Source organism: Cricetulus griseus, chromosome 7 (assembly GCF_003668045.3).
Source record: "Cricetulus griseus strain 17A/GY chromosome 7, alternate assembly CriGri-PICRH-1.0, whole genome shotgun sequence".
Classification (NCBI taxonomy): domain Eukaryota; kingdom Metazoa; phylum Chordata; class Mammalia; order Rodentia; family Cricetidae; genus Cricetulus; species Cricetulus griseus.
In genome coordinates, this window is record NC_048600.1 from 110281613 (window position 1) to 110309331 (window position 27719).

A 27719-nucleotide genomic window follows, 5' to 3' on the forward strand; every position below is an offset into this window, starting at 1 on the left:
GTTTTCTGTGTGGAAAAGAGGACTCTTGTGTTGCTCATGGACAATGGGAAAGTCAGGCTCAGGGCAAGGTTGGGTCTGACTGGGGAAGGCAGGCCACAGACTGGGGAATATGGACAGGGGCCACTTGCCAGCTGTAGGACTTCACAGTAGCAAGAGGGGTTCAGAGACAGGGCTCACAGGGTAGGGATGTGGAGTAGAGCTGGGGTGTGTGGAGTTGAGAGCAGCGAGAGGCTGGGATGGGGTGTCTGCTTAGTCCGAGGGTGGATGAGCAACAGTGGGTGAACTTCCTCTCCCCCAGGCCAGCTGTGAGGCTGACCTCCTGTCCCCAGCACCGTGGGAGAGTTGGAGGCAGGGAAAGAGCCCCCTCAAAGTCATCCCCCCAAGGGAACCACTCCCCCCCCTTGTTATTTCTGGCTCCATTTTCTTGGTCAAGAAGGGTGTCAGTGGCAATGCAAATGAGGAGGTGCTGGAGGTGCTGGTGACACCCATCCTGTCCCCCAGCTCCTCCCTGCCTCCCCTATGCCCACACTAACACAGTAGCCTGGAACATCTTTGAAAAAAGTACCTAGTAGTTCTGCCCTTGGCCAAAGTGGCAGGGGGAGTGGCCAAAGCTGCAGGTTGAAGCTGCATCCTCAGAGGACAGGGCAGGCGCAGAGTGAGTCCCACCAGGCCTCAGGCCATGAACATAGAGTTGTGTCCTGGCAACTGCATAGATTCTGGTGAGTGCTACAGACCAGGACCTCAAACCAGAGCTTCCCTCCCAGGCTGCTCCCAGGCAGGGCCAGCAGAATACCTTGCAGATGGAATGAGATCCCATGGGACCCTGTGGATGACAGGAGTTGGGGGAGGGGGGGAGCTCTGTGGACCACTGAGAATCTCCAGGTCACAGGAGTAGAAGTAGAGGAAGAACAGAAGAGTACCAGTGGTGTCTCTTGGCCTTGGCTAGTCACACACCCTGCTTCTCCCATTGAGGACCCCCTCTTTACTTTTAATGCTTCATTCTCTTTTGTGATCTCAGTTCTTTCTGTGGTGGCCAAAGTTGCTGTTTATATTCTTGTTGAAGGCGAGACTGGCCTGCCGCCCCTCCCCCTTATAAAGACTTCATGGAGTGAAAACCCCACTCCCTGTCTTCAGCAGCCCTAATCAGCTGGGTGAGGTGTTTCTCATTAACATGGCTCACTCCTCCACACACCCCACCCCTCCTTTTATTGTCAAGCAGCTCCTCCTCAACAGAGGCCACAGGTTTTACAAAGAGTCCCCCCTCCCCCCCATCACCTGACACAGCCTACATGGACCTAGGACAGAGGCAAGGTCTGCATGACCTGGGACCTCCAGGTGGGGAAATCCTGCAGGGCAGGGCAGAACTGGAGAGAATGATGGACAGAGACATGCCCTGGCTGACTTGGTCTCTGCTGAGTCCTCACCCTCAGCCCTACACGTGCTCTTTGGATCTGTGCTGGGAACCGCAAGCGGTCCACAGGAATGTCTTCTAGCCCCTCAGGGGTCTCGCCGCTACCTCTTCAAGTGAAAGTTGTTCCAATCTTCCACTTTGTTTCCTGGAGCCTTGTCATGGCAACTCCTTGCTCCCTGAACCCTGCAATTCTCAGCCCCCCTCCTGCTGCCCTCTGGTGTGCTCGCAGTCCTGCTGCAGAGGTGGAGGGATGAGGGCTGCAGGTTCCCTAGCTCTCCCTCCTTTCAGGAGAGTCAGATGGACGTCTGTGGCTATGGAGGGGACCTAGATGGAGGCACACGGCCTCCCTCCCCCACCTTCTCGTCCAGCCCCCAGCAACATTCTGCCCTGTACCCGAGCCTTTCCCGAGTCCCTAGAAATCAGGGAGACAAGCTGCCAGAGTCTGCTCCCTATGTCCCCATGCTCTCTTCACCCTGGTGACAGGGGCAAGTCCAGACAGGATACCTGGGTTCCCTCATTTAGGTTACTGGGTCTGCCTGTGCCCTGTGCCAGCTCACTCTCAGGCCTGCCTCTGCCTCTCTTCTCCAGGCTTCCCTGGCCTTCCGGGCCCCACAGCATCCCTTAGTCTCTGTCACACTAGCCAGTGCATCCGGAGCCACAGGCGCCACTAAGCACTCAAATATCAGATGTTCTAGAATCTTCTCTCTCAGGGCTGTGAGGCACATCTGCAGGGTGGTCTACCTTTCCTGGCACTCACAAAGGTCTTGACTGCAGATGGTAGTTGAAGAGGCTGGCCCTTGCTGGCTGTAGCATGTGTGTGGAGGGACAGCTGCCATGTTCTAGAGCCAAACCTCAACCACTGATCAACAAAGGCCCTCTTTCTTCTTCTTCTTCTTCTTCTTCTTCTTCTTCTTCTTCTTCTTCTTCTTCTTCTTCCTCCTCCTCCTCCTCCTCCTCCTCCTCCTTTTCCTCCTCCTCCTCCTCCTCCTCGCTCTCGTTGCTGTTGCTTTTTTGAGACAGGGTTTCTCTTGTAGTCCTCACTGTCCTGGAACTTACTCTGCAGACCAGGCTGGCCTTGAACTCAGTCTACCTCTGCCTCCTGAGTGTTGGAACTAAAGGTATGCACCACCATACCCTACATCTGTATTTTCTTTCCAGTACCAGGGATTCAAACCAGAGCCTTTGTGCATGCTGGACAAGAGTCCTACCACTAAGCCACACCCATAGCCCTCCCCAAGTCTGCTCTTCTGCTTTTAAGTGACCATTGGGGGGGAAATCTTATGGAAATGAAAGACAATCAGAGTCAATGAATGAAAAACTCAGACTCATGTTTTTCTTTTTTCTTCAGAGGGCACAGCCAAGGCTGGGGCAAAAGTTCATGACCCAGCTCTAACCTCCCAAGTTTGGGGTGTTTGAGGTAGCAGTTGAGCCTGAAGCCTGGCCCTTTCCTAGTCTTAGACCCACAAAGACATGGGATTTAGGTTATCTTCCTCTGTGATGTCCCAGCCTGGCTCCTGGCATTCTGAGATGTCTGAGAAAAACAAGGGCAACTGATCAATGAAAATGGCCCTGGAGCTCCAGAACCGCCAGATGTGTTGAGGAGAAAAATTCAAGAGCCCTTGCACCTGACAGGGCTGGGTGGCTCCTTCAAACCTGTTCCAATGAAGACATAAGCCATTTGTGACCTGCAGCCAGTATGATCAACAGAATCACAGAACATGGGCCATGCACACTTGCTAGTACCAGCTCCACAGTGGCTATGGTTCCCAAGACAGTTCCCAAGGCCTCCCAAGTGAGGGTCAAGGCCCCTCCCACCCATGGAAGCACGGGCTGAGCGCAGATGGAACAGGTAAGTTTTATTTGGACTTTCAACTTGTTCAGAGAGCACAGAGCCCTCTTTCCCCTCTTCAGCCCCCTTCTCCATGTCCCCTCCCTGGGGAACACTCAGGGTACACCAATGCATCTCTGGAGTCCTTGGCCCCTTCCCTGCTGACACACCCCTCACCCCCTGCACAGAGGAAGGAGGGGTGTGGGGAGAGGGCCTGGAAGATTTGGATCAGAATGGCACATTCGATGGACAGTGGTTTTTCACTGCCACCAGCTGGCCAAGGCCCCAGGGAGGCTCAAAGTGAGGGGTGGATTCATAGCGGGCAGCAGGCTCCCTCAGGAGGCTCCCACCTCAGCCTGGGGCCCCAGCCTCCCGCTCCCCTGTCTTTCTGAGGGGACGACTCTGAGGTAGATTTCACAGAGGGAATATAGGGTTGGGTGGGTGGGTATGAGAAGGGGATTAGCTCTTTTGAAGTTTATCTCCACAGCACCCTGGGCCCATTCTCAGGTTCTGGCCTGGGAGGGAGGGGCTGATGACACCCACCCAGCAAACACAGGCTGAGTCACACCGGGCTCCAGGGCACCTATGGTGTCAGGAGCTGCAGTGGGGGAGCACGGAGGCATCTGCCTTGATGATCTGCACCTTAGTGCCAGGGACTCTGGAAGGGCCCAGGCCTGTGAGGCTGGCAGACAGTCCCCTGGACTGAGGGTGATGGCCCAGGAGTCCCAGCCCCTTTTGGGGGGGGATCATCCAAGGCCTGCAGGGTCCTCCCACCCCTCTGCCACCTTCCCTGTTCCCTAGGGCAGGCAGAGAGGGAGAACAGAGCTGGCCTGCAGAGACCACTAAGAAACAAGATGCTCCTTCCCCAATACCATGAGCCACAGGTTGGCTGGGCTTGAGACAGAGGGCTGGCATCAGTGTGCAGGGCAGGCTCTGAGACCCTCTCAAGAGGTCTTCCCTGGAAGAACATTGCCCAGGAAATATGGACATTTAGGAAGGGACTCCCAGAGCTCTTGACCCCTCTTCCTCTCCCTCCCCTAAGCACTAGACTTCCTCTTGGATCCAACCTCGTTGAAAAACAGAAAGGCAGAGAGAGAGAGAGAGAGAGAGAGAGAGAGGTGGAGGGTATGTCCTCCCCATCCCAGACCAGATCCCCACTCCCCAGAGGAAACCAGGAAAATGGAGAGGCCTTGGTCAACCTCCAGGAAAGAGCCAGAGCTGAGTGGTGCCTGGACCAGGGAAGATGGCACACACATTGACTCGGTAGCTAGTGGAGGTATCTGGGGACCGCAAGGGACAGGGCCCCCACGAGATTCATGCAGCATTCAAAGTGAGTGTCTGGGGGGTGATGAGAGAGCAGAGAAACAGCCAGTTGGGGGAGAGGTGCCCTAGATCTTGCTGTTCTCCAGGTGGGAGTCAATGTGTTTGATGAGGGCATCATCTGGGTACCCAACAGGGAAACCCAGTTGGCAGAGGGGGCAACTGCGGATGTCAGAGCCCACCGTCTCCATCAGTAGCTGCAGGAAGAGAATGAAACCACTTAGAATCTGCCTCATATCCCAGCCTGCTGTCTCCCAGGATCCACAACAGGGAGGGAGGCCTATGGCATGCAGAAGGGGTCTGGCTACCCTTTCTCCAGCACCATTCTCAACACACACTACAGCCAGCAGCCCAACACCTAGTACTTTGCCCAGGGCATAGGTCTTCGAAAGTGTGTATGAGACCCACTGTTCAGTTAGCTGGGGCACACCAGTAGTGAGGGAAACCAAGACCTTGACATGCCTCCAGAAAGCACTGGACAACGGCAAACAATGTACAACCTCAAAATCATTTCCTGTCTGGCTTTGGAATATATTTTGGCCCTTTCAGTAAACTCATTATTTCAGTAAAATGATGGAGCCCTGAAACGGGTTATAATCATGCAAGGCAGACAGAAAAGAGCCCAGGATCTGAGGTGTGGAGTGGGGAACTTGATAGGAAGGCCTGGCCCTGTGTGGGTCCACGTTCTGCCCCATTTCAACATCCTACACAATAGTATGATTGAGCCACACATCCCAAGCACTGCTTTAGGGTTATTGCCTCCTAAAAACTCCTACTGTGACAGCGTCACCATCTTCATTTTGCTGCTGCTGAAACTGATAGAATTTGAATTCGGTCTTTCAGACACTAAGCAGGGGGGTCGGAATCAAAGCTAGGACTGTCATTTTGAGGACCATACTTTTAATATGGGGGTGAGGGCTTGTTCCTACCAACTGGAAACCGAGGGAGAGGGGAGGAAGGCCTATACTAAGCTAGGGTGTGTTTGCTGCGGGTCGCCCCGCCTACCATGTGTGAGATAAGCAACAGGATGGGACTCCAGAGCGGGGGCAGGCTCTGGGCACCTCAAGGAGCCCAGGCTAAGCGAAGCAGCACACTACTCACGTTGATGGATGGCCAGGACTGTGCGTGTTCGGCGTGGGCATAGGCGTTGGCTGCAGGGGACTCCGGGATGGGGAAGCCCGCACAGAATGATGCGCAGCGGATGGTGCCCGCTTCGGGACTGGGCGGGCTGGCGGGCATGGCCCACTCCTCTTCCTCCGACGGCTGCTTCTCAAAGCGCAGGCGGATGCCCTCGAAGGCGCGGCGCGGGCTGAGCGGCCTGCCTGGGCCGTACAGCTCGCCGTAGGCGCGGGGCTTGGGGAGCGTGGCGGCCTCGGCCTGCAGCCAGGCGGGGGAGGCACCGGCATAGGCCGCGCCCTCCGCTAGCTCCGAGTAGCTGCGGCGGCCCTGGAAACCGGCCTTGGCGTGGTGGCTGGGCGGCTTGGCGTAGGCACGCTCCGCCAGCGTCCTCTCCCCGGGCGGCGGTGGCGGCCGGGGCTGCGGGGCCGGGCAGCTGGGTGGCACCGGAGAGCGGCGCTGCGGGCTGGGTGACTGGCACGATGGCGGCACCGGCGAGCGGCGCTGTGGGACCGGCGACGGGCAGGAGGGCGAGGCGGGCGAGCGGCGCTGCTGGGGCGAAGGGCACGGGGGCACGGCGAGCGGCGCTGCGCGGCGGGGGACTGGCACGGGGCACAGGGCGGCGGTCGGGCAGGTGGGGAGGGCGAGGGGCACGCGGGGGCCGGGGAGTGGCGCTGCGACAGCGGCGAGTGCCTTTGGCCTGGGAAAGAGAAAGCCGGATGGAGTGTCAGCCGGGGACTTGCGGGGACAATGCCCACCCAGGGAGCTGGAGGTGGCTCCCGGGCCCAGTGCCCCTGCTCCCCACACTGGGGGCCTGCCCGGCTCTGGTAGTCTCACCTGCGTTCCGGGCCTGTTCCTGCAGCAAAGTCCTCAAGATCCTCCCCTGCAGGGAACTCAACTCCCGAAGCCGACCCAGCTCTTCTGTCAGTTCTGTGTACGCCAGCGCCAAGTTCACCCTGAGGTCAGAGGGCAAGGGGTGGGGAAGAAAAGGGATGTGGTTCTTCTGCCCCAGCCATAGAAAAGAACCCGCTCTGCCTTGCATCTTTCGCACCTACCCCAGCTGTAGGGATCCTCTCTCTCTGCCTTTAAGGTCCACCTCAACAGCCACCTCTTCTGGGGAGCCTCCCCCTGCTTCCAGAGACCGTTCCCCACACTGGAGCAGAGGTTCCCCGCCTAGGGCAAGGATGTGGAATAGAGAGATTCCAAGGAGGTCCCTGAATCCCATTTTGGGGGTTGACTGTAGCTCACACAGGTGGTATGAATGTTTCCCTAATTGGTGCAGAAACTGCTGCCACGACAGAATAGGTCCCTAAGAAGGCCACATACTGAAGTTACAGCGCACATTTTCTCAGAGTGCATACTAGCACAGGCTCCTGGTGACAAGGCCACAATCCCTGCTGTGCAGGAAGCTGATGCAGCAGCTGAAGCACTGACTGCCTGGGATACAGAACAGGTTCAGGGTTAGCTTGGTGAGATCCTGTCTCAAAATATAAAGCAAAATGTAACTCTGGTAGAACACTTGCCTAGCAAGTGTGAGATTCTGGGTTCAATACTGGCCACAATCCCAAAATTGTAATACCCAATATCCAGTACCATAAACAGACGATCTGCGTCCTGGGGGAGGGGAACCCATAAAAAAACATCCTGAAGCTTGAAAACACTAGCCACCAATTCTGCACAGGCTGTGATGAAGCTATTCCTTAGGAAACACCCCGCTCCTGGCAGGCAGAGGTGGATTAGCGCCCCTCCAAGTTGGCCCCATTCCAGGCCCACCGCTCTGGTCACTACCTAAAAGCTTCCTTTATGCTACTAGCCTCATACCTCTCAGGATCTCACTGTACACATCTGCCCTGCCCTTTCCATATACCTCTGAGCAGCTGCCGGGCACTGCCCACCTGCAGGGCATGGCACCCAGACTGAGCATTTCTCAAAGGCTGCCTTGCTGTGGGCTTTAATTGGGAACTATATCATTGTATTTCTAGTCTCAGCTCTTTGTTCAAGGCTGGTTACTAGGTTCAGAAATGGCTTCTATCCAGTTCTTTTTTCTTGTTCACTTCCTGAAAATTAGGCCTCTTCAACACCCACTCTCATGGAGCTTATCAAAGGACCCCTTCCTTCCTCCTGGTCACCCCCAAACACAACCATGGAAGTTATCACCCCAGCACTGCTCCTCTTTCTCCCTGTGATCTGCTGCCTTACCCCAGGAGTGATTCTGATCTCACAGGAGCTCCACGATAGCCTTTGGACCTGCCCACACCTGCATCCAGGGCTTGGGCAGGCCTGAGAGCCCTGAAGGCAAGGGCTTGACTTTCCTTAGCTCTCCCACCTCTACAGTACCAGAAGGGACTCTGGGATTTCAGCAGCTGGGACTTTAGGGAAGTAACAGACGCTGTTCAGGGTCAATCTCCTTCCAGGGTGAGAGCTCCTAGAGGAGCTCCAGACCAGTAAGGGCAGGTGGCTGGGGATATGTGAAGCCAAGGTGTGAAGCAGGGAGTGTGCCTGTCAGGAGAGCAGAGGCGTCAAGCTGGGGCTGCAGAGAACAGATAATGACTGTGCTCCCCACTCTGGCTCATGGGCTGCCACTCTTACCAATAGGGGGGTCACAGAGTAAAACTACTTTTAGCCCAATTATAATAAGGCATCTGGAAGCTAAGCCCACTTCTTAGGGAAAACCAGGCCTCACCACCTATCTTCCAAGACAGGAGTTGTCCAGGGAAACCTGACTCAGGCTCCATGGCCACCATTCCATCATATCTCAGGCCACATGTCTGTGAAATGCAGTCTCTGCTCCACCTCCTTCATCCCACAAGTTGGTGGGAAGAAATGGCATCTTCCTATGAGACTGGGAAGTCCTGGCGTGTCCCACAGCAAACCAGGGGCCCTCCAGGGAAGCTTCTGCTTTTAGACTGAAAGCAATCTGAGAGCAGGAGCTGTGTGCTCCTAGTCAGATGGGGGTCCCTGGGGAACAGGATCATGCTGTCTGCTGAGCAGTGTGAGCCAGGGGGCACTCTGGACAGTGCAGTTATGGAGTGTCACCTCCGTCCACTGAGCACAGTTGCTTTCCTCATCCACATTGCCTGCTGTATCTCAGGCGACAGATACAGGTCGTCTCTTTCACACTCTGCCTGGGAGATCTCACCTGTCACATTCAGTCCCCCAGGTCCCTTTCTCCCCTGCTGGCTCTCTCATAGTCAGGAGCCACCCTAGTTTCCACAGCCCAGTGCCTGGCACTCTCCTTGGGGTGAAAAAGATGGCACTTCAAGAAATGGAAAGAAGAAGCCCTTACCTCAGTGTGCTCAGCCCCTTTCCAAGCTGACACTGGGGCCCTGGAGCAAACTGATACGGTCTTCCAAGAGCACCAGGCCACCCTCACAAACACCTCTGAGACCCTGGACAGAATGAGAAGCTCTGACCTCCTCCTGCCATCTCACAGTCCTAAGGGACATGCCCTTTCTCTGGGCTTCTCTCTCCGCACACACATGCTCAGCATCAAAATGACTCACTGAAAACACTGCCAATTCAGTGGAAAAAAAAAAAAAAACTCAACTTGACAACACAACCCAGAGCCTCACACATGCATCTAAATACACACTGCTTCCTGACTTCCTGGCCACACCTGAGAGGTTTTTCCACCATCATGACTTGAGGAAGAACAGACCATATGAGCAGCAGTACATACTGGCCCAGGCAGTTACAAATGCTGATCGTAACTTCATTTATCTTCATGACTACCCTATGCCAATCAACCTCACTAGTAAGAAGATGGGTCCACAGAGGTAAAGCCACCCAGCCATGTCCTAAGGCTGGGAGAAGAGCACCAGCCTCCAAGATTCCAAAGTCCCAGCTCCTAAGCATTACACATATACCACCCACACCTCAAGAAGGTGGGAGAAAATATGGTGGGAACGTAGAAGAGAAGGAGGAGGAGGAAGAGGCTGAGGATCTTGGAGGCAGCCCAGGAGTTCAGAGAACCACTCCAACCCTGGGAAGAAAGAAGAGGGTGACAGACATACAAGGGGGTGGAAGAGCAGAGTGATTAGGAGCTAGTTTGAGGTTGTGTAGCAGCGGTGGCGCAGAGCAGTGATTCAACACTTGCTCTCAGCACCTCAGCCCACTAGGTTGGCGTCTTTAGAGAAGCCGGAGTACAAATGGGAAGAGCAGGCAGGCAGGCAAGAGGGCTTCTACTCTTCCTTGACTTGGCCTTTCATTCCTCCTTCCCACCAGTCCCTCCTGGAAGCAACTGTCTTCACTGTCACTAATAAAGCAACTGCAATCCAGGAAAGTCAAAGACCTGAGCTTCCTCTCCAAAGCCTCTCTCTGCCTTAAAGGAGCTTGGGAGCCACAAAAACATCCCCCAACCCTAGCCCCTTTGTATCAGTGCAGGGAGAAGTCAGGACTCAGGCCAGCCAGACTTGGAGACTGGCTTCAAGTTAGGATGAAAACTGGGATAGACAAGGGGCTGGTAGTTCCTCTGTGGCTATGATTATGGACACAGTTGGGGATCAGGATTAGGGGTAAGGGCTAGGGAGAGAAAAGGACTATAGCTGTCCTGTGGTCAGAACAGGACTGTCATCTGATGTAGACCCAGGAGAAAATCAGAAACCCAGCATTCCCAGCCCTTCCATCCTTACCCCTGGCTGCCCCAAGGTGCCCCAGCCACCCCACCCAGCAGGGGAATTTAGGGGCCAAACTTTCCACCCACCCACAGGCACACCCAGCATCAGTCTTCCCGCCTGCCAGACCCTCAGGGAGGGGACCACAGGCATCAGGCCGTGGAGCGGACTTGAGGTTGCGGGCTGGCGGAGGAGGAAGTCGCTTTGCAACAAGCCAGTGCTCCACCACTTCCTTTCCGGAGCCTTGAGCCCTTCATGCTCCTCGACCAGCTATGACTTGTGGTCCCCAGACCTGAGCTCTTCATGGCAGCCTCTACCAGGCAGAACCAGATGGCTGTGTGTCCAGAAGCTTCCCTAAACACAGGGGATTGAGCAGCTCACAGTTGGATAGGAACCAGGGGCCCTTGTTTGCCCAGGCCTGTCCCTGCTCACACTAGTTGCATAATTAATAGTGTCCCCTTTCACTTTCAAAAGTGATGCAATTTGGTCAACAAATCACATGGTCACCCTCTTATAAAAGGCCTCCTACCTACAGAACCAACCACCTGAGTAGGCAAACAGTGAGGCTCTGCTTGCTAGGACCCGCCTGAACTGCCCTTCCCTTGTTCCTGATCGTCTTAATGCCTCATGTTTATGACAGTGATGTGGACATGAGAAAGCCCACTTTGGGGCTTGGGCGTTTTGTTTTAAGATTCTGACTTAAGATTTATTTAGTATGCTGGATGTGCAGGCTCAAGTCTATAATCCTAGCACTTGGGAAGGAGAGGCAGGAGGACCACCATAAGTCAAAGGACAGCTAGGGCTACATAGCACTCAGGATGCAGAGGCAAGCAGATCTCTGTGAGTTCTAGTCTAGCCTGGTCTACATAGTGAGCTCCAGGACAGTCAGAGATACATAGTATGACCCTGTCTAGAAAAGAAAAACCAACCAACTAAACAAACAAAAAAACTAAGCTGGTAATACATGCTGTAATGTTTGCACATGGGAGGTAGAAGCAGGAGAACAGGACTTTAAGGTCATCCGTGGCTACATAGTAAGTTCAAGGCAGCCTGGGCGACGTGCTCCATCTTAAAAAGCAAGAACCAAACCAAAATTCAGACAAACAACAACAAAAACCACTTGGTGATGAGAGAGGGGACGGTGCTCCTGTCTTCTATGGGAGAATGATGACAAGAGCAGCTCTCAGCTCTGGGCCCAGCTCTGGGCACAAAGCTGGAAATGCCTTCAAAACCTGCAATCCCTCAGACCAGCAGAGCCATGCCCACCCTCCGGGTGCCCTGCAGCTGCAAGTGCTCAGGGGTTAATCCTTTGCGCTCTGGGTATCAAGCTGAAGGAGACTAAAAGGAAAGGAAGTAGGGAGGGTGAGAACCCTGAAGGAGGAGGCCCTGGGCCTGCTGGTTCTGGGGGCAGGAGGCTAGGCTCAGAGTACATGGGGGTCTCCGACTTCCGTCCTGACCCACCCCACACTGCCCTTGACCTCTGTGCAGAGTTTCCATCCTCTCTCTTCTGAGTTCACACTTCCCCACCACTAACCACAGCCCACGCAGAGGCTTGTGGGTGGAGAGAGGGGGTGGGAGGGGTGGGCGGAAAAGGTCCCAGGTTGCAACCCTGAGCCCCCCACACTAGGAAAAAAGAAAGGCCTATAATTTATGGTTTCTCCCTCTTTTTACTGGGCCCCCTCACTAATAAGACCCCATCTGCCTTCCAGAGCCTCTATCTGCTTGGAGTCTTCTCTCCCTCAGGCAGTGACTCTCAAATTTCTCTAGTCCCCAGCACTGGTCATACTTTCAAACAATCCCACCCAGGAATCCACAGGCCAGGGGAGGGGTCTCTGGGGTTCCTGCACATGTCACCTTGGCTGGAACCTTCCTAGGTCCTTAACTTTCTGATCATTCTTACAAGCTCAGAGAACTCCACTGCCTCCTCCAACCTCTTCTCTCTTCATTGCTCTCCCTCTAGGGCCATTTGGCCCCTCCCAAGCTATGACCACCTTCAGGAAGCAAGCTATCCAAAAGAGTCCACCCATGGGTCAGACCTGAAGAATAGCAGCCTGATCTGTCTGGTCTGATGTCAGTCCTGCTTGCTGTGAATCATGAGTGGTTAGAGTTTGTGGGCCAGGAGCTAAGAACAAGGGACTGCAGCCTCCAAGGCCTGCTCCTAGGCACAGATAGCACCAGGATGGAGTCCATTCAGCCAAGATGGGTGTAAGGGAGATATTTTAATGGAGGATCCCTGAGATCAATTTGGCTGCCCCAGCGAACAAGTGAGACTGAAGGCACCTTTCAAGATGAGATTAATTCCTAGAGGAAGTGGACTCAGGAACTGCCCTCTTCCCCCAGATAATTTAGTGCCAGTATTTCATTCCCAGGAAAGCCCATAAATAAAATTCCCACTTGATATGGACTCAGCAGAAGTAGATAGAAGAGGGAGTTGCTGATCCTGGAGCTGAAAAGAGAGTCTGAGCCACCCTTAGGTGGAAGATGGGAGAGAGCCCCAGGGAATTGCCAATACCAAAAAGGCTGAGTTTATAAGAAAATAAAACTACCAGGGGAATAAGGACTTCCTCTGAGAATTGATCCTGCCACACTGGGGCTGTCTAGAAGCATTTTGACTAAAGGAAAGGAAAGAGCAGGCAGGGCCTGCCTGGCTGACAGAGATCCAGGAGGCCTGTACAAGCCACAAACAGGTCTTGGAGGAGCCCACTGCACTTTGGGAGAATTTCCTCAGCCAGCTCCCTTGGGTTGGCAAGGAAGTGGCTGGTTTGGCCAGAACAAGCAATATGGATGATACAGCCTCCAAAAACACCTGAGATGGGGCCCTGACCCCTGGAGGGTCCACCACTCTCTCTGCACTTCCCATGTTTTACCTCACCTCCTCCTCACATCCTCAAAGGCTGACTCTTGAGCCCAGGAGAGGAGCCCAGGGTCCAGAGGGGCAAAGGGAAAGTCAGGAAAGCAAGGCCTGTCCCCAGCTCAGGAAGAGTTCTGTGATCCAGCCCTGCCGAAGTCGCCACTAAGTGCAGGAACTTTCACAATAAGAAGGGTTGGATTCACCGACCCCTAAGAGGACCTCTGGCGCTCAGCAAGGACCTACTGTATGTGTGTGCTCCAGTCTGAACATATGGGCTACCATGGTCCCAGAGACCCAGCCACAAGCTAGGGCGGACCCTTTCCGCAAAGCTCCCTCCCATCCTCCACAGACGCCCAGCTGAGGGAGGGGTCTCCCACCCATCAGCCCCACAAACTAGGTTCTCACCCTCTCGGCTATCACAGCTCCACCCAAGCCCTCACCCCAGGGTGGGAAAGGAAGCAAAGGGTACCCCTAGCTGGCCAGAAGTGGGTAGGATGCCAAGGAAACCTGTTGAGAGGAAGGATCCCTGGGATCCTGGGAACTGGGTATGCCCTGTGAGGGAAGGTTAATTCCTGCCCCTCTCGGGCCTCAGTCTTCCCTGGTAAGGAATGTGTAAAGCTTCTACCATTAGCCTCATCTCCCCAGAGAGGAATTAAGCAAAAGGAGGTTTAAGCAGTGTTTCTAGAAGTGGGTGAGGGGGGCTGGAGAGATAGCTTAGTAGTTAAGAGCACTGCTTGCTCTTCCAGATGAACCCGGGTTCAATTCCCAGCACCCACATGGTAGCTCACAACTGTCTATAACTCCAGTTCTAGGGGATCTGACGCCAATGCACATAAAATCAAATAAAAGTTAAATAAATAATTTTTTTTTAAAAAAGAAGAAGTGGGTGAGGATAAGACCAGGACAGCTGTGAAAGATGCCAAGGCCACTGTTGCTGCTCACCACCCTTGCTGCCCAGTGCATCCCAAGACCCCACTGTCACGCCCCCTCCAGCCACACACAGCTTCTTCCCTACTTTCTAGGCCCTGTCTCCTCCGGGATTCTACTCTACTCAAGGACTCCTCCCTCTCAATAAACAGACAAGGCAGGACAAATCCTAAACGAGGGATGCTGTCTCCCTCCTCACAAGGTAGAGTGGATGTACTCAGCCTCTAAATCTTGTTTCTGGTACATAAAACACACCAGGGAACACAGAACAAGCCACCGAGTGCATCCCCAGCCCGGTCCCAGAACCTGAATACTCCAGAGCCCCCTCCCTGCTTCCTGTAACGGGGCAGAGTGTAAGCAACCCAGACACCACACCACTAACCTAGGAAGAGAGGTCACTCAAATAATGTGGGCAGATGGAAAGCACATGGGGTTAAGAGGGCAAGGGTTACAGATGTGACTTACTGATCATCCCCAACTCTCTTTACCCAAGCCATGTCACATTCCGACTGGTTGGAGGCCAGATCCTGAGGAGAAAAGTAAAGGTCAGAGCCCGGCCTCCCCTCTCTCCTCGCCCCGCCTCTGCAATTCTACACTCTGCACATCTAAGGCAGCTCCAAAGTCACCTTTACCTGGGCCCGGGTCTCCTGCAGCTGCTTCAGCTCTCCCTGTAGCCTCTCACATTCAGCCTGGAGTTGCTCTTCCCGCAGCTGAGCCCCCCGAGCCTCCCCCTGCGCAGCCTCCAGGGCTTCTTCCAGCTGCCTCCGCTCCAGCTCGCTTACACTTACGCTAGTAGGGCCAGGCCAACCTGCTGTCAGGAGACAAGACAATGTCAGGTAGGCTCTAGCTGCCTCCACTGACTCCCAGATCCACACGAAGTGAAACAGGTAGAGTAAGAACTCAGCCCTCGGTGCCGAGAGGGGCCAGAAAGTCAAACACCCAAGGATGAGAGATGCTATTACAAGGGAAATAAGGATGGGCCAGATGCAGATTCTATCCTCCTGTAGGCCACAGGGTGGTGGGGAGATAAGATGGCCTCTGGAAGGTAGCTCAGGCTAGAACCAGAAGTCTGGAGCATCCTCAGGGGCCTCTTGTAATCACAGCCTCAGGGGACTCTGCGTGGGTACGCCCTCTGCTGGCATACCCTAAGAATTGTATGATCTGAATAGCAAAAGGATGTCAGTGGGAGAATTTGTAAAAAAGGGTGGTTGAGGTGAAAGAACAGTTGGAGAGGAGTATGGAATAATTTTGAACAACTTTAAGATATTGGAAGGAGCCAGAATGAGGAGTATCATTCCAAGTCCCAGGATAGCCTGGTGTACACAGTAAATTCCAGACCAACTAGGGCTATATAGTAAGACCTCAAACAAACAAACAAATGTGCTGAGACTTTAGGCAAGCCAGAGGTGCCCAGTGATACTAAGATGGGAGTTACCATGACCCAAAGCAGGTCCCCCTCTCAAAGCCAGATAGTGCAGGTCCAGGTCAGGACAGGGTGTGGCGGGGGCAGGTGGGGGGCTCAGGCTTGGGAAGGCTGCATCCCGGAGGCCTTGCTGTTGCTGCAGCTGCTGCTCCAAACCACAGATCTGCCGCAAGTGGGTCTCCACCAGGGCCCGCTGCAGGGAAAGACAGAGGGCTCAGCGTCTACACAGGGCAGGGAGCCCCATGAACTCCCAGACCCAAGAGTCCCCCAGGCTGGAATAGAGCCTGCTGGAGTGTTCCTCACTCACTCCAAGTGGCCACAGGTGTGTGGCCTCCTCTCCCAGCACCTGCAATGCAGATGTTTCTGGCTACTGTTGCTGGCAAGGTCAGAGTCAGTCCTCTTCTGTCATTATCACACAGGGACATTTATACAAACATTCAGCTCTAGGTCCAGCCACCCCACCCCCTCAGGAACATAACTTCCATTTGCATAAATGACTTAAACCACTTCTGGGCTTCGTCTACCTCATGTACAAAATGGGGATAGCAGTATCACGCCTACCTCTTTTGATTGTTGTGAGAGCTAAAATGAGTAAGTGTGCGTAGAGGATAAGAACAGTGCCTGGCATGCAGCAAGTGCCTCACAAGCGTTTCTGACTATAAAAGGAAAATGGTTTTACACAAATGTCCCATTACCCTCACAGCAGCTCAGTGAGATGGTTACCATTTACCCTGCTTTTCAGATGAGGGATGGAAGCTAAATAATTTGACCAAGGTCACAGTGAGGAGTTGACAGAGACCTTGTCTCCTGATCCTGCCATCTGCCCACACACTCACACAAATGGCCACTGCTAACTCTCATCACACTCATGGTAAGATCTACCGCTAGAGTTCTGGACAACTCTCCTGTCACCCCTGCCCCGCCCCCAAGCACAGTACTGCAGGTTTCCTACAGGGTCACTGCATAGCCAAGAGGACAGAGTCACCCATGACCTGGATGACACTGTGTCACTCAAAAAGCAAAGCAGGCATTCACAGATAGATACACATGGACACGGGTGGTATGCACACAAGCATGGCGTGTGTGACATGCAGGGCCACACACAATCATAGGGCTGGAATACTCACACAGAATCACACACTATCAGGTACACGAATACCTCACCCCCACTCTCCGGGCCTCACCATCTCCCCCAGCTCTGTCTCCAAGTCGTTTTTCTCCACACAGAGTTTCTCGTAAGCCTGGATCATCTCCCCGAGCTGTTCTTCCTGCTCCTTATTCTTCTGCAACTGGGTAGGCCCGGAGAGGTGTGCCAGGGTCAGAGGGGCTCCACGAACCTCCCCAACCCCATTCCCAATAGAATAGGGAGAGCTGAAGCTGCTTCAGGGAGGGCAGTGGCCACCTCTAATCCAAGGCCATGATGGGGACCAGGCGAGGTGACTGGCATCAGGAACAGATGGAGGCAGGAAGCTTAAGGAACTGGGCTGGCTGGGAAGCTCAGACCAAGGACTTACCTCATGTTGGAACTGGTTGAACCGCTGCTGCAGACTGACCTTCTCTAGCTCCAGCAGGGAGCCATCCTTGATTTCACACAAAGGGAAGCCATGCTCCTCTCCAAAATCAGTGATCAGCGGGTACTGTGGAAGGGCAGCCCTCAGAGAAGCCTGGCCCCCACCCAATGACCACTCTGTGCCCCAACCCTACAACCTGCTTCAGAGACTTCTATCCCTGCCCTCTCCAAAGGGACCCACCACTCCAAAGGTGAACTCTCCCCACCCCCATCCTCTGCGGGAGCAGTGGCACCCACACACCCACATAGGTAACCACTTCTTCAAGGATGAGCCTACACTTCTAACGACTTCTGTGGATCCTTGGGGTCTCTTGGGCACCCTCCCACCCTTGCAACATTACTACACAACTGCCCATCCCATCCAGGTTCTGACCTTGATCTCATAGACTTTGAGGCGACGGCGGAGGGTGGCATTCTCTCTCTCCAGACCCCCTAACCGCTCCTTGATATCTCCATAGGCCGTGATGAGAGCAAAGTGGGAGGCAGAACACATGTCGCCTCCAAGAGAGGAGTCTCCAGGACCATCCAGCCACACCTCACTGGGACCCAAAGCTTCTTGGGTCAGGATGCTGATGTCATCTTCAAACATGGACTCCATGGTAAGAGCTTCAGCCCACACTGGGCCTCCTGAGAGAGCAGGAACAGCATGAAGAGGACTGCCTGGCGCTTGTCCCCCACTCCCCATGCTGGTCTGAGGACCCTGTGGTAGCTGCAGAGCTTCAGCTGGGAGACCAGATCCCCCATACCACCCTCTCCCTCAGCAGGTGGCATCCGTCCTCTGCTGTCACTGCTTGTAGGGGTAGGAAATGGCCCCAGATGGACCTCAAGAGTTGACTCGGGGGACAACTGATAAACAGGATCAAGGAAGCTACAGTGGCAGGGAAGGGCTCCTTCCAGAACCCAGAGAGACCTGTGGATGGGGCCTGCTGTCCCAGCACTGGCACAGCCCAGAACCTGCCTGGACTGCTTAGCTTCATCTCCTCCCCAGACCTCCGGTTTCCCAAATACCTCGACAGCCGCCATCCCAGGCCTCTGTCGCCTGCTCCTAAGGAAGGCCAGTCCCACCAGTCAGCCTGGCCTCCGCGGCCCCCGCCCAACTTCCTCCCGCAGGATCCCAGAGTTCAGGAAAAGGAAGTGCCTCCCTAACTGCACCGGGGCTGTGGCAACCATCCAGGCGCAGGCGGCCCCTGACCTGGGACCTACAGGAAGTCCTTGGCCGAGTGTCAGAGGCAGCAAACTGGGCCAGGGGGCCTCGGGGAATGAGGACCACTAAAGGAGACTCCAGCCTGTCCCACTGTGCCTGCCCTTAGGGAAATGGGGAGCCCTGGGAGGGGGCAGGAATGACTCAGGGCTCCCAAACGAGTAGGCAGCGAGGGGGTGCGCGTGTACTTCTCCCGGCCCTGTTTATGAATGTGTGGCTGTGGCTGTGGCTGGCATGTGGGGGGGAGTGTGTGTCTGTGAATGAGTGTAGGTGTGCCGCCGTCAATGAGCGCCTTGGCGGGGCGGAGGACGGGGGTCAGCAGCGCGGAGTTCGGAAGCGGCCAGGGGCAGTGTGCGCGCGTGTGAGCACGCGTGCGTGAGCGTGTGGGCTGGGTGGGCACGTTCGGGCCGAGTGTCACGTGAGGCACTATGGGAATGTCCGAGGTGTGTGCGCGCGCTGGAGCGTGTGTGCGCCTCGGCCAGGGGGCTCGGCCCGGAGGCGCGAGTTCCGACAGTGCAGGCCCCAGCCCCCTCCCCCAGGCTCGGCCAAGGGCCGGAGAGACAGACGCGTGTGGCAGGTCTGAGTAAGGAGCATGTGCGCTTGTTTGTAGGGCTGGCCCCACCTTTAACCCTCTCTTGCCCACTCCATCCCCTCCCCCTACTCCGCCGGCGCTCATCACACACCCCCTCGACCCCCGCCCGCGACCTCGGGCCACCCCCCACTCGAGGACTGCGTGTCCCCACACACCCCTGCCGGGAGCCCCAAGCTGCCTGCCTCCGCATCCTGGGGCCGCGCGCGGAGCGCCCGCGCAGGCGACCGGGGAGGGGGTGCGGGGAGCGACCAGGCCCCTCCCGCGGCCCCTTAAAGAGCTGCTCTCCGAACCCCTCGGGATCGGCGGACAGAAATTGCCGGCCCTCCCGTCTCGGGGGCCGAGACCGCGCAGCCCCCTCCCCCTCCCCCACCGCGGCCGGGCCGGGCCCGGGGCGCGCTACTGAGCGGGCGGGCGGGCGGCGGGCCGTAGGCTGCGGGCGGCGGCTCCGGACCCCTCCTCGCTCTGCTCCCGGGCGAAGCGCCCCCCCCCGCGCCTGCGCCCCGGGCCCCGGCCTCCCGCGCCCCCAGCCGCCCCGCGCCCGCCGCGCCCCTCCCCTCCCTCTCCCCCTCCCTCCCTCCCCGGCCGGCCCGCACTCACGGCTGCCGCGGGCTCCTGCTCGCAGTCGCAGCGCACCCCTCCGCCGGCTCCCTCCCCTGACCAGCCCCGGCGCCCCACCCCCTGGCACCGCGCGCCGCTCCGCGCCCTGCCGCCGCCGCCGGGTCTCTCCCCACCCCCTCCCCTCCCTCCCCTCCCGGCCCCCTCCTTCCCTCCCGCTCGCCCGCCCCGCTCCTCCTCCGCCGCCGCCGCCGCCGCCGCGCGTCTCCTCCGCCTCCTCCTCCCCGGCTGCTCCGGGTCTCTCCAGCTGGGCCGGTGCCCGGGACCCCGCGGCTGCCACCACCACGTGGCGAGGGGCGGCGGCCCCCGCGGTGCGACCGGGCGAAGGCTGGCAGCGCGCCTGGCGCCCACCCGCTCCCCGCCGCGCGGCCTCCCCTCCCCGCCGGCCGGCGCAGTGTCTGCGGACTGTGTGCTGGGGCGCCTCGGGCTGGACTTGGGGCTGCACATTTTGCGAAGAAGTAGAGCTGTTTATTTGGGGGGAAATATTTTTGCTTATTTCTTTATTGGTCTTTGGAGAAGAAAGATCACCAGACTACTCTTCGCTCTAGGAGGTGGGGGCATGGATTTGATCTATCCACTTGAACACAGAGACATTAGAGTTAAATCTAACTTTGAAAGTGAGAGTGAACTAAAGAGATGATATGCTCATTTGGGAACACGGACAGCCCTCCCACCCTCATTACAGACGCTCCCAGAGGCCAGAGAGATGTAGAAACATCACATCTCACTCTTTGCACAAAGATTTGAGCATCTGCCAAACTGCCAGGCAGAAGACGAGTCTTTTTTGCCACATTCCCACTGTGTGACCTTGGGCAAGTTACTTCACCTCTGACTTACACTGGAGATCATTCCCGACAGGCCACCCTAATGGGGAAAGAATAAGGATCAGACGCCAAGGTGCCCTGAGAATGCCTGGGAGATGTTAATGAGTCATTTTTGTTCCCTGGTGGATTAAGAACCGTGGACAGAGGCAGAGCCAGCCTGACTGCTGCTGGGAGATCGCCAGAGGAAAGCTGAGGGCCCTTGCCTTATGGGCGACTTAGATGCAAACTCTGCAGGCAGGGCAAAGACTAGGGAAGGGGCTTTTGGTGGGGTCAGTATTTAGCTAGGAAGACTCCCAGGAACCTGAGCCCAGCTTTCTGGCTTCTAGCAGAAGCGCTTCTGAGAAGGGGAGGATGAAAGAGAAAAGGTCTCTTGTTCTGCATGAGCTTTGAGAAACAAGGGCAGTTGTCATCTTCTCCACTGTAGAGAAAAATGCTAGGCTAGGGTAAGCTGCTTCTCCCAGGATGGCCAGCCCTGGTCTTGGACACTTTTCAAAGGAGGGGAGTCTCACTGGCTTGGCCTCCTCCTGTTGGCCTGCTCCCTTTTATAGTCCAGAACACAAAGGCAGGTCAGCTACTTGCTGGCCAAGCAAGCGCTAACTTTCTCTGAGCCATGTAGATGACCCACCTATCCTGTAGATATGAAGGCAAGCTGACTAACATAGGCCACCCCACTCACTAGACCCAAGGAAAAGGTAGGTGTCCTTTTCCTTCAGGCTCCACAATTTCTCTTGTGAAGTGTGAGCCATGTAAGATTGGGAAGAGTTGGCTATGGCAAGCCCTCCCTTGCTGTAAGACAGTGGGGTCCAGGTACCTTCTGAGTACTCTCTCCAGGGTGAGTCAGCCCCTGCAGCTGCTGGCTGCTCGGAGTACAAGCCTAAGTGAGTCACCTGGTGCCCTAGAGCCAGGTGGTTCTATCCTGGGATCTACATGGCTGGTGGCAAAAGCCCAACAGACTTAGATGCCTGAAAACCTGCCCCTAAGTTTGGCCCTGATCTCAGTACATTCTATTTCTAGCTCTTGTTCATGTCAGTCCATTCTAAGGACATGAATGCACTTCAGCCCATGGTCACTACATTTATTTAATAAAAATACTCAAAAATTATGTTGGGGGTATTTTGAGACACAGTCACACTCTGTGGCATCAAACTCAAAGCAATCTTCTAGCTTCGGCCCATCTCTTCAGGGAGAGGATTACAGGAGTGAACCACATGCCTGACTTTTTACAAAAATTTCTCAAACACCCATGATGCACTAGATGTTGAGGGTACAGCAAGAAGTATGCCTTTTTTGCTCTCATGGAATTTACATTCTAGTAGAAGAGTCAGAAAAATAAAAATAGGAATCCGTAATTAAAAAAAAAAAAAAAGAGTTGGAAGCCGGGCATGGTAGTGCTTGCCTTTAATCCCAGCATTGGGAAGCAGACGTAGCTAGATGAAATGAAGATGGCCATGTGGCCTCCACCTGTGTGTGGGAGCACTGGGGCTTGGAGACCATTATGGGCTATGTTGTAAAGTCCCAAGAAACCTCCTTGCATGGCTCCTGCTTCACAAGACAAATTGTGGAGCCTGAAGGAAAAGAATACTACCTTGCCCGTGGGTCTGGGAGTGGGCTGGCTGTCCTATCCTCCTGCTAGGTGGGAGTGTAGGTCAGTGACAGAGCTCTTGCCAAGTAGCTAAATGTAAGGTGCTGGGCTTGCTCCAGTGCTGGAGGCCAGGGGAGGAGGAACCAGTAGTATCAGCCACAGAGAAGAAATGAAGGAAGGCGAGGCTTCAGGGTTGTCTAGGAAGAGCGACAGATGACACAGCCATAGAGAGAAACCCTGAAGGGTTAGAAGGCATGTTCTGAATTGTTGATAAAGGGACAAAACCATGTGACTTGAACTTGTGTGACTTCACTACTCTGAGAAAGCTGGGCTTGGTCTAAGTCTTTCTAAGAGCCCTGAAACCACCTGGGCTCATATCATGGAGACAGAAGGGAAGTATCAGGGGAATGATAAGGGGAGGGGGGAGCTAAGGGAAGAGGGAGGTGTGCTGGGGGCTGGTTAGACTGTGAAACCTTCCTAACTGGCCTCGGGTGTGGTGAGAGAGGACCTACTGCTGTCCTCAAGTAAAGAGTGTTAAAGCTGAGAGCCCTAGAAGCATTCTTCCTGGAAGCCATCAGGGACAGCCTGTCTCCCACTCCCATGACTCTTGCTCTGGAGAAAGACTTTGTCTTTCCTATTCCATTCTTGCCTGAAAAAGAGTAGGAGGAAGTGGCATTAGGCTGAATCAAAAGATGACTCAAATAGCTGTTGGGCAAAGTTGATTAGATACATGTGATAGTACAGGGTCTGGTGCCACCTTCGATGCTTTGCTTCCAGACCTCAGGGTTAGGGTCACTGTGGAACCATCATGGGCTACCAAGGTAGCTGTTGGTCTCCTCTGGGGACAGAGGTGAAGGCAGCAGGGGTAAAGCCATTCCTGCACTGACTCAGAGAAACTGGGACCTCCAGGAGCAGGGCTTTGGGGAGATGAGCTATGTCAGGGTATTTTATAATTAAATGTTTCATGTTCTCAAAAAGGATGTTTATTTTTATCCAAAGTCAAAATTATTTGTGCTGGGGGACAAACCTGGGTTTTATGTATGTCGGGAAACTGCTTGACCACAGAGCACATCTCCAGTGGTATGTGCTCTTAATACCAGCTAGTTGGGAAGCTGAGACTGGAGGATTGTGAAATCAAGCCCAGCCTGGGCAACTTAGACCTGTTACCTCAAAAAAGCAAAAATAAATAAATAATAAATCTGGGCATAGCTCCTTATATCTATAACCCAGCACTCAAGAGGCAAGAACAGAGTTTAAAATCTTCCCAGCTACATAGCAAATTCCAAATGAGCCTGGACTTATTGTATTAAAAAAAAAAATTAAGGCAAAGATAGGAGCTGGAAGATGGCTCATCCATTAAGAGCACTGGCTGTTCTTGCAGAGGGCCAGGCTTGGTTTCCGGCACCCACCTGGCAGGTGGCTCACACCTGCTTTTAACTCCAGTTCCAGGGAACCCAATACCGACTTCTGGCTTCTTCCAGCACTAGCCATGTATATGGTACATATACATGAAAACACAAATTAAACTGGGTGGTGGTGGCACATGCCTTTAACCCCAGCACTCTGGAGGTAGAGGCAGGAGGATCCCCGTGAGTTTGAGACCAGCCTGGTCTACAAGAGCTAGTTCCAGGACAGCCTCCAAAGCCACAGAGAAACCCTGGCTCGAAAAGAGCACTTGTTGCTCTTTCATAGAACCCAGGTTTGATTTGCAGCATCCACTCAGTGGCTCACAACCATCTGTAACTCTAGTTTGGGGGATTGGATGCTCCCTTGGGCACCAGGAAAGGATGTGGTACACATACATACATATGCAAGTAAAACACAAACACACTTAAAAGACTTCAATTTTTTTTTTAAAAGGAAGTTTTAAAGTCAGATGGTAGCTCATGCCTTTAATCGCAGCACTTGGGAGGCAGAGGCAGGTGGATCTCTCGGAGTTTGAGGCCAGCCTGGTCTACAGTGAGTTCCAGGGCAGCTAGGACTGTTACACAGAGAAACCCTCTCTCAAAAAGTTTTATTAGTTATTGAATACTTTGTACTCATTACCCATGAACAGGAGCCCCACAGGAAATGGGTTTGGGGTGTTTAGTTCAGTTTATTGTATCTCCAGTGCCTTCAGCGTCTAGTACTTGTCATTTGATTGATTGGTTATCTAATTTATGTCCAAAGCCTTGTATTACAAAATTCCTATGCCTTCTCTTTCACAGGAATTCATTTTACAAATGAGGAAACTGAGGATTAAAAAGGGTTAACTGGAGGGTAGTACTCAGTAAATAACAGTGACTGTCATTACTACGGAAAACTTACCCAGACAGTCCATGACTGTCTCATCCTCAGGATGGTGACAGTTACCCCTCTGCATCCAGACCTCAGGCCTGCAGGCAAAGGTAAATGCATTTTCACTCTGCAGACAGCTCAGCTTTTGGGAACTTGAGGGCAAGGAGCATCTGGAAAGGGAAGGTGGCCCAGGCCTCACAGGTTTCCTGCCTGGGCTGCATTGCAGAATTAGCAGGTAGTTCAGATATGCTGCTTACTCAGCAACCTTGGGCCTTTGTGCCTACCAGGCACCAGATACTATTTCAAGAAGATTTTGGCTCAGGGGGGAAATGGAGCAGAAGTAGAGATGGTTTGGCTCAAACTTGAAATAGGAAGAAAGTCCGTCTTAGGTAAGACAGGCAAGCTAGACAGACACAAACACACCGAGGCAACCCCCATCCCACCCAGTGAATTGAATTTGGCAATTATATTGAATATAAATGCCTATAATCTCACTACTTGGGTTGAGGCAGTATGGAGGCCACAAGTTCCAGGCTAATATGGGCCAACCACCCACAAGATAGTTTGGACTAGAAAGATGGCTCAGTGGCTAAGAGCACTCACTGCTCTTGCAGAGGACCCAGGTTCAGTTCCCAGTACCCACACCAGGTGGCTCACAATCCTCCAACTGCACTTGCATGAGGATTTGATGTTCTCTAGCCTTCTGTCCACATACATGCAGTGCACATAAACCCATGCAGTCTCACACTCAGAGACAATCTTTCTTTTTTTGTTTTTTGAGCCAGCTTCTTACTACGTCACTCTAGCTGTCCTGGAACTATGTAGACCAGGTAGGAGTTGAACTCATATTTGTTGGTTTATGCCTCCTGGGTTCTGGGATTAAAGGTATGCACTTATCAAATGCAGCAAGGCAGTAAAACTTAATTTTTAAAAGAACGAGTAGTTTGCCTGTATGTATGTATGTACATCAATGTGCACCTGGTCCCAAAGGGGGCATTCAATCCTCTGGCACATGAGTTACAGATGATTGTGAGCCACCATGCATTGCTGGGAATTGAACCCAGGCCCTCTGGAAAAAAGTCAGTACTCATTTTTTTGTTTTCCTAGACAGGGTTTCTCTGTAGGTTTGGAGACTGTCCTGGAACTCTCTTTGAAGACCAGGCTGATCTCAAACTCACAGAGATCCGTCTGCCTCTGCCTCCTGAGTGCTGGGATCAAAGGCGTGCACCACCACCGCCCAGCATCAGAACCGTCTCTCTAGCCCCAATAAAACTTGCAGTTTTTAGCTCACTATGGTAGCACACGCTGGTAACCATAATACTCAAGAGGCTAAGATCTCATGTTGAAGACAAACCCACTGTATAGGGAGATCCTGTTACCATACCACTGTCACTGAAGCAGTGTTTTTACTGTGTATGATGTTACTGTAGACATGCTCATGCCATGGAGAGTGTGTGCAGGAGAACAACTATTAAGAATGAATCTCCCATTCCACCATGTCATCTAGGAATTGAACTCAGGTTGTCAGATTTGTGTGTCAAGTCCCCTCTATCCCAGAGGCATCTTGTTGTCCCCCAGATAGAGTGGTATACAATCAAATCTTATTACAGAATTAATAATACAAAATGGCCTTGGGACTAAATTTCAAAAATACCAACTGATACTCAGTACACAGCCTCTGGGTGGTCACTGGGAAGCTATCAAGGTTCTTAGCTCCTGTGTACCAGCCCTCATCTGAAAAATGGGACTAAAATGGTATCTTCATTACATGAATGGCATTTATTGCTGTGAGGTACCTGTTTCAGGCTTGGTATCTGACTATGTGCACAAAATGGATGCCCTATTAATACTGGCTAATGACTGACCAATCCTATTGCTATTCCTTCATTTTACCTAAGGTTAAGAGGCTAACCAGGAGTGGACACATTAGCACACACCTTTAATCCCAGCACAAAGAAGGCAGAGGCAGGTAGATCTCCGAGTTTGAGGCCAGCATGGTCAGAGTTCTAAGACAGCCAGGGACACAGAGACCCTGTCCACAAAAACAAACCACCAACAACCAAAAAGGCAATCACTGCACTAGCAAGCCTATGTTATAGTAGGGAAAGGCAACCAATGAGTAAACAAGTTGAAAATATATTTAGATGGTGCTAACACAGGACTACACCATCAGGGTAGACCCAGGAACTTCTGGCTCCCTGCAACCTTAGTCTAGTAACCTTCCTGCTCCTCACTCACTGAAAGGGTAAAACAGACTAAGGTTGTTCTGACAGTTAAGATACAGTGTAACAATAAAAACCTGCTGTTTTTCACTTGAGGTAGATTAAACAGATTTAGTGAGGCGCATTCAAGTAACACTATAGTTAAACGCAGCACTGAAGGGAAATGAAGAACTTTCTGGACAGCAGCCTGATCCGGAAACACACCTGTTCTTGGTCAATGGCTGTGGCTCATGATCTAACAGGTTTGTGACAATCAAGTCACTTTTATACAGTAATCTTCACAATAGACAGAAAACACAACTGTTTCTCCCTCACATAATCATTTCAGTTCCTACTGTTGATTATACAACATATGGAGACAGCTGTACAATGCAGGCTAGATGTCAGGACTTCCTTATGAAGTGTGCAGTATGGAAAGCTGGGGGCTGGGGGACATGCATGTTACTTTAAAAGGCAGTTAAGTCACTGGGTGCCACTGGGCCAGTCAAGCAGGAGGAAGGAAAAGACCCAGTTTAAACATAAGATTCAGTTTAAACACAATATTTCAGAGAGGGAAAGAAATCGTTCTTTGTTGGAGGCTAAGTAAACAGGAACATCGGGTGGGTCACCACCAGGGTCTCATCCTGAAAGCTTGCAGGACAACCTCCCCACTTCCTCGGTCTCTTCAGCAGGCCTCCTGCAGGGTACCCACCTTCTGTCTATGCCTCACTCAGAGGGCAATTCATCTATTGCACTTACACAATGCTTAGTCCCTTTATTTGCACACACACACACACACACACACACACACACACTTTAGCCTTTTCCAAACCGTTCACTTCACAGCCACAGCAGTGACAACATCTGAAACAAAGAATGAAGCAGCAAGATGTTGAAAATAAAAATAAAGCGGACTTTATTCAGAAGATAAAGGTGGTGGTATCAGTTTTGGTTAATAAAGTTGGGCTCAAGTGTTTTAACAGGTCTTTAATGCCATCACAGACTGGCATGCCAACGGCATTCTGAATGCCAATTACAGATTGATGCTATCAAAGCTGATGGAATTTGGACTTCTTCTAAAGTCAGACTACACACATCTTAAAATAGTAAAGAGTAAGGAGACTGCTTGGTTCTGAACACCATACTGAGCAAGTCTCTCCAAGTCTCCACAGACCCTAGGGCAGGATTACAGTTGCCTCTGACAGCTAAAACTTCAACATTTCAACACAGAGGGAGAGAGGGCTGGGGGAACTGAGAAAAAGGAAAAGCAAAATTAACCAATGTAATTGGTGCAGGCAGCTGCCACTCGTGGCAAACCCAAGTCTACTTTGATGCCCATTTTCTTCACATTTGCACTGACATCTTTCC

The 27719-nt window shown here is 53.3% G+C and overlaps 2 protein-coding genes across 2 annotated transcripts; both read right to left on the bottom strand.

Annotated features, from left to right (window-relative positions):
• Window positions 1-3252: 3252 nt before the first annotated feature.
• Window positions 3253-19577, bottom strand: Tbkbp1 (TBK1 binding protein 1). Its single transcript, XM_027424176.2, is given in 11 exon segments — window positions 3253-4756; window positions 5661-6250; window positions 6253-6375; window positions 6513-6631; window positions 14532-14593; window positions 14699-14877; window positions 15502-15682; window positions 16674-16778; window positions 17004-17126; window positions 17433-17686; window positions 19450-19577. Coding segments are annotated over 10 exon segments (1836 nt in total). The 5' UTR covers window positions 17658-17686; window positions 19450-19577; the 3' UTR covers window positions 3253-4627.
• Window positions 18542-20316, bottom strand: LOC113836551 (collagen alpha-1(I) chain-like). Its single transcript, XM_027424094.1, has 3 exons — window positions 20305-20316; window positions 19631-19906; window positions 18542-19555 (listed from the first exon to the last, which is right to left on the bottom strand). Exons 1-3 carry the CDS (start codon window positions 20314-20316, stop codon window positions 18542-18544), a joined length of 1302 nt encoding a protein of 433 aa, XP_027279895.1.
• Between the last annotated feature and the right edge of the window lie 7403 nt (window positions 20317-27719).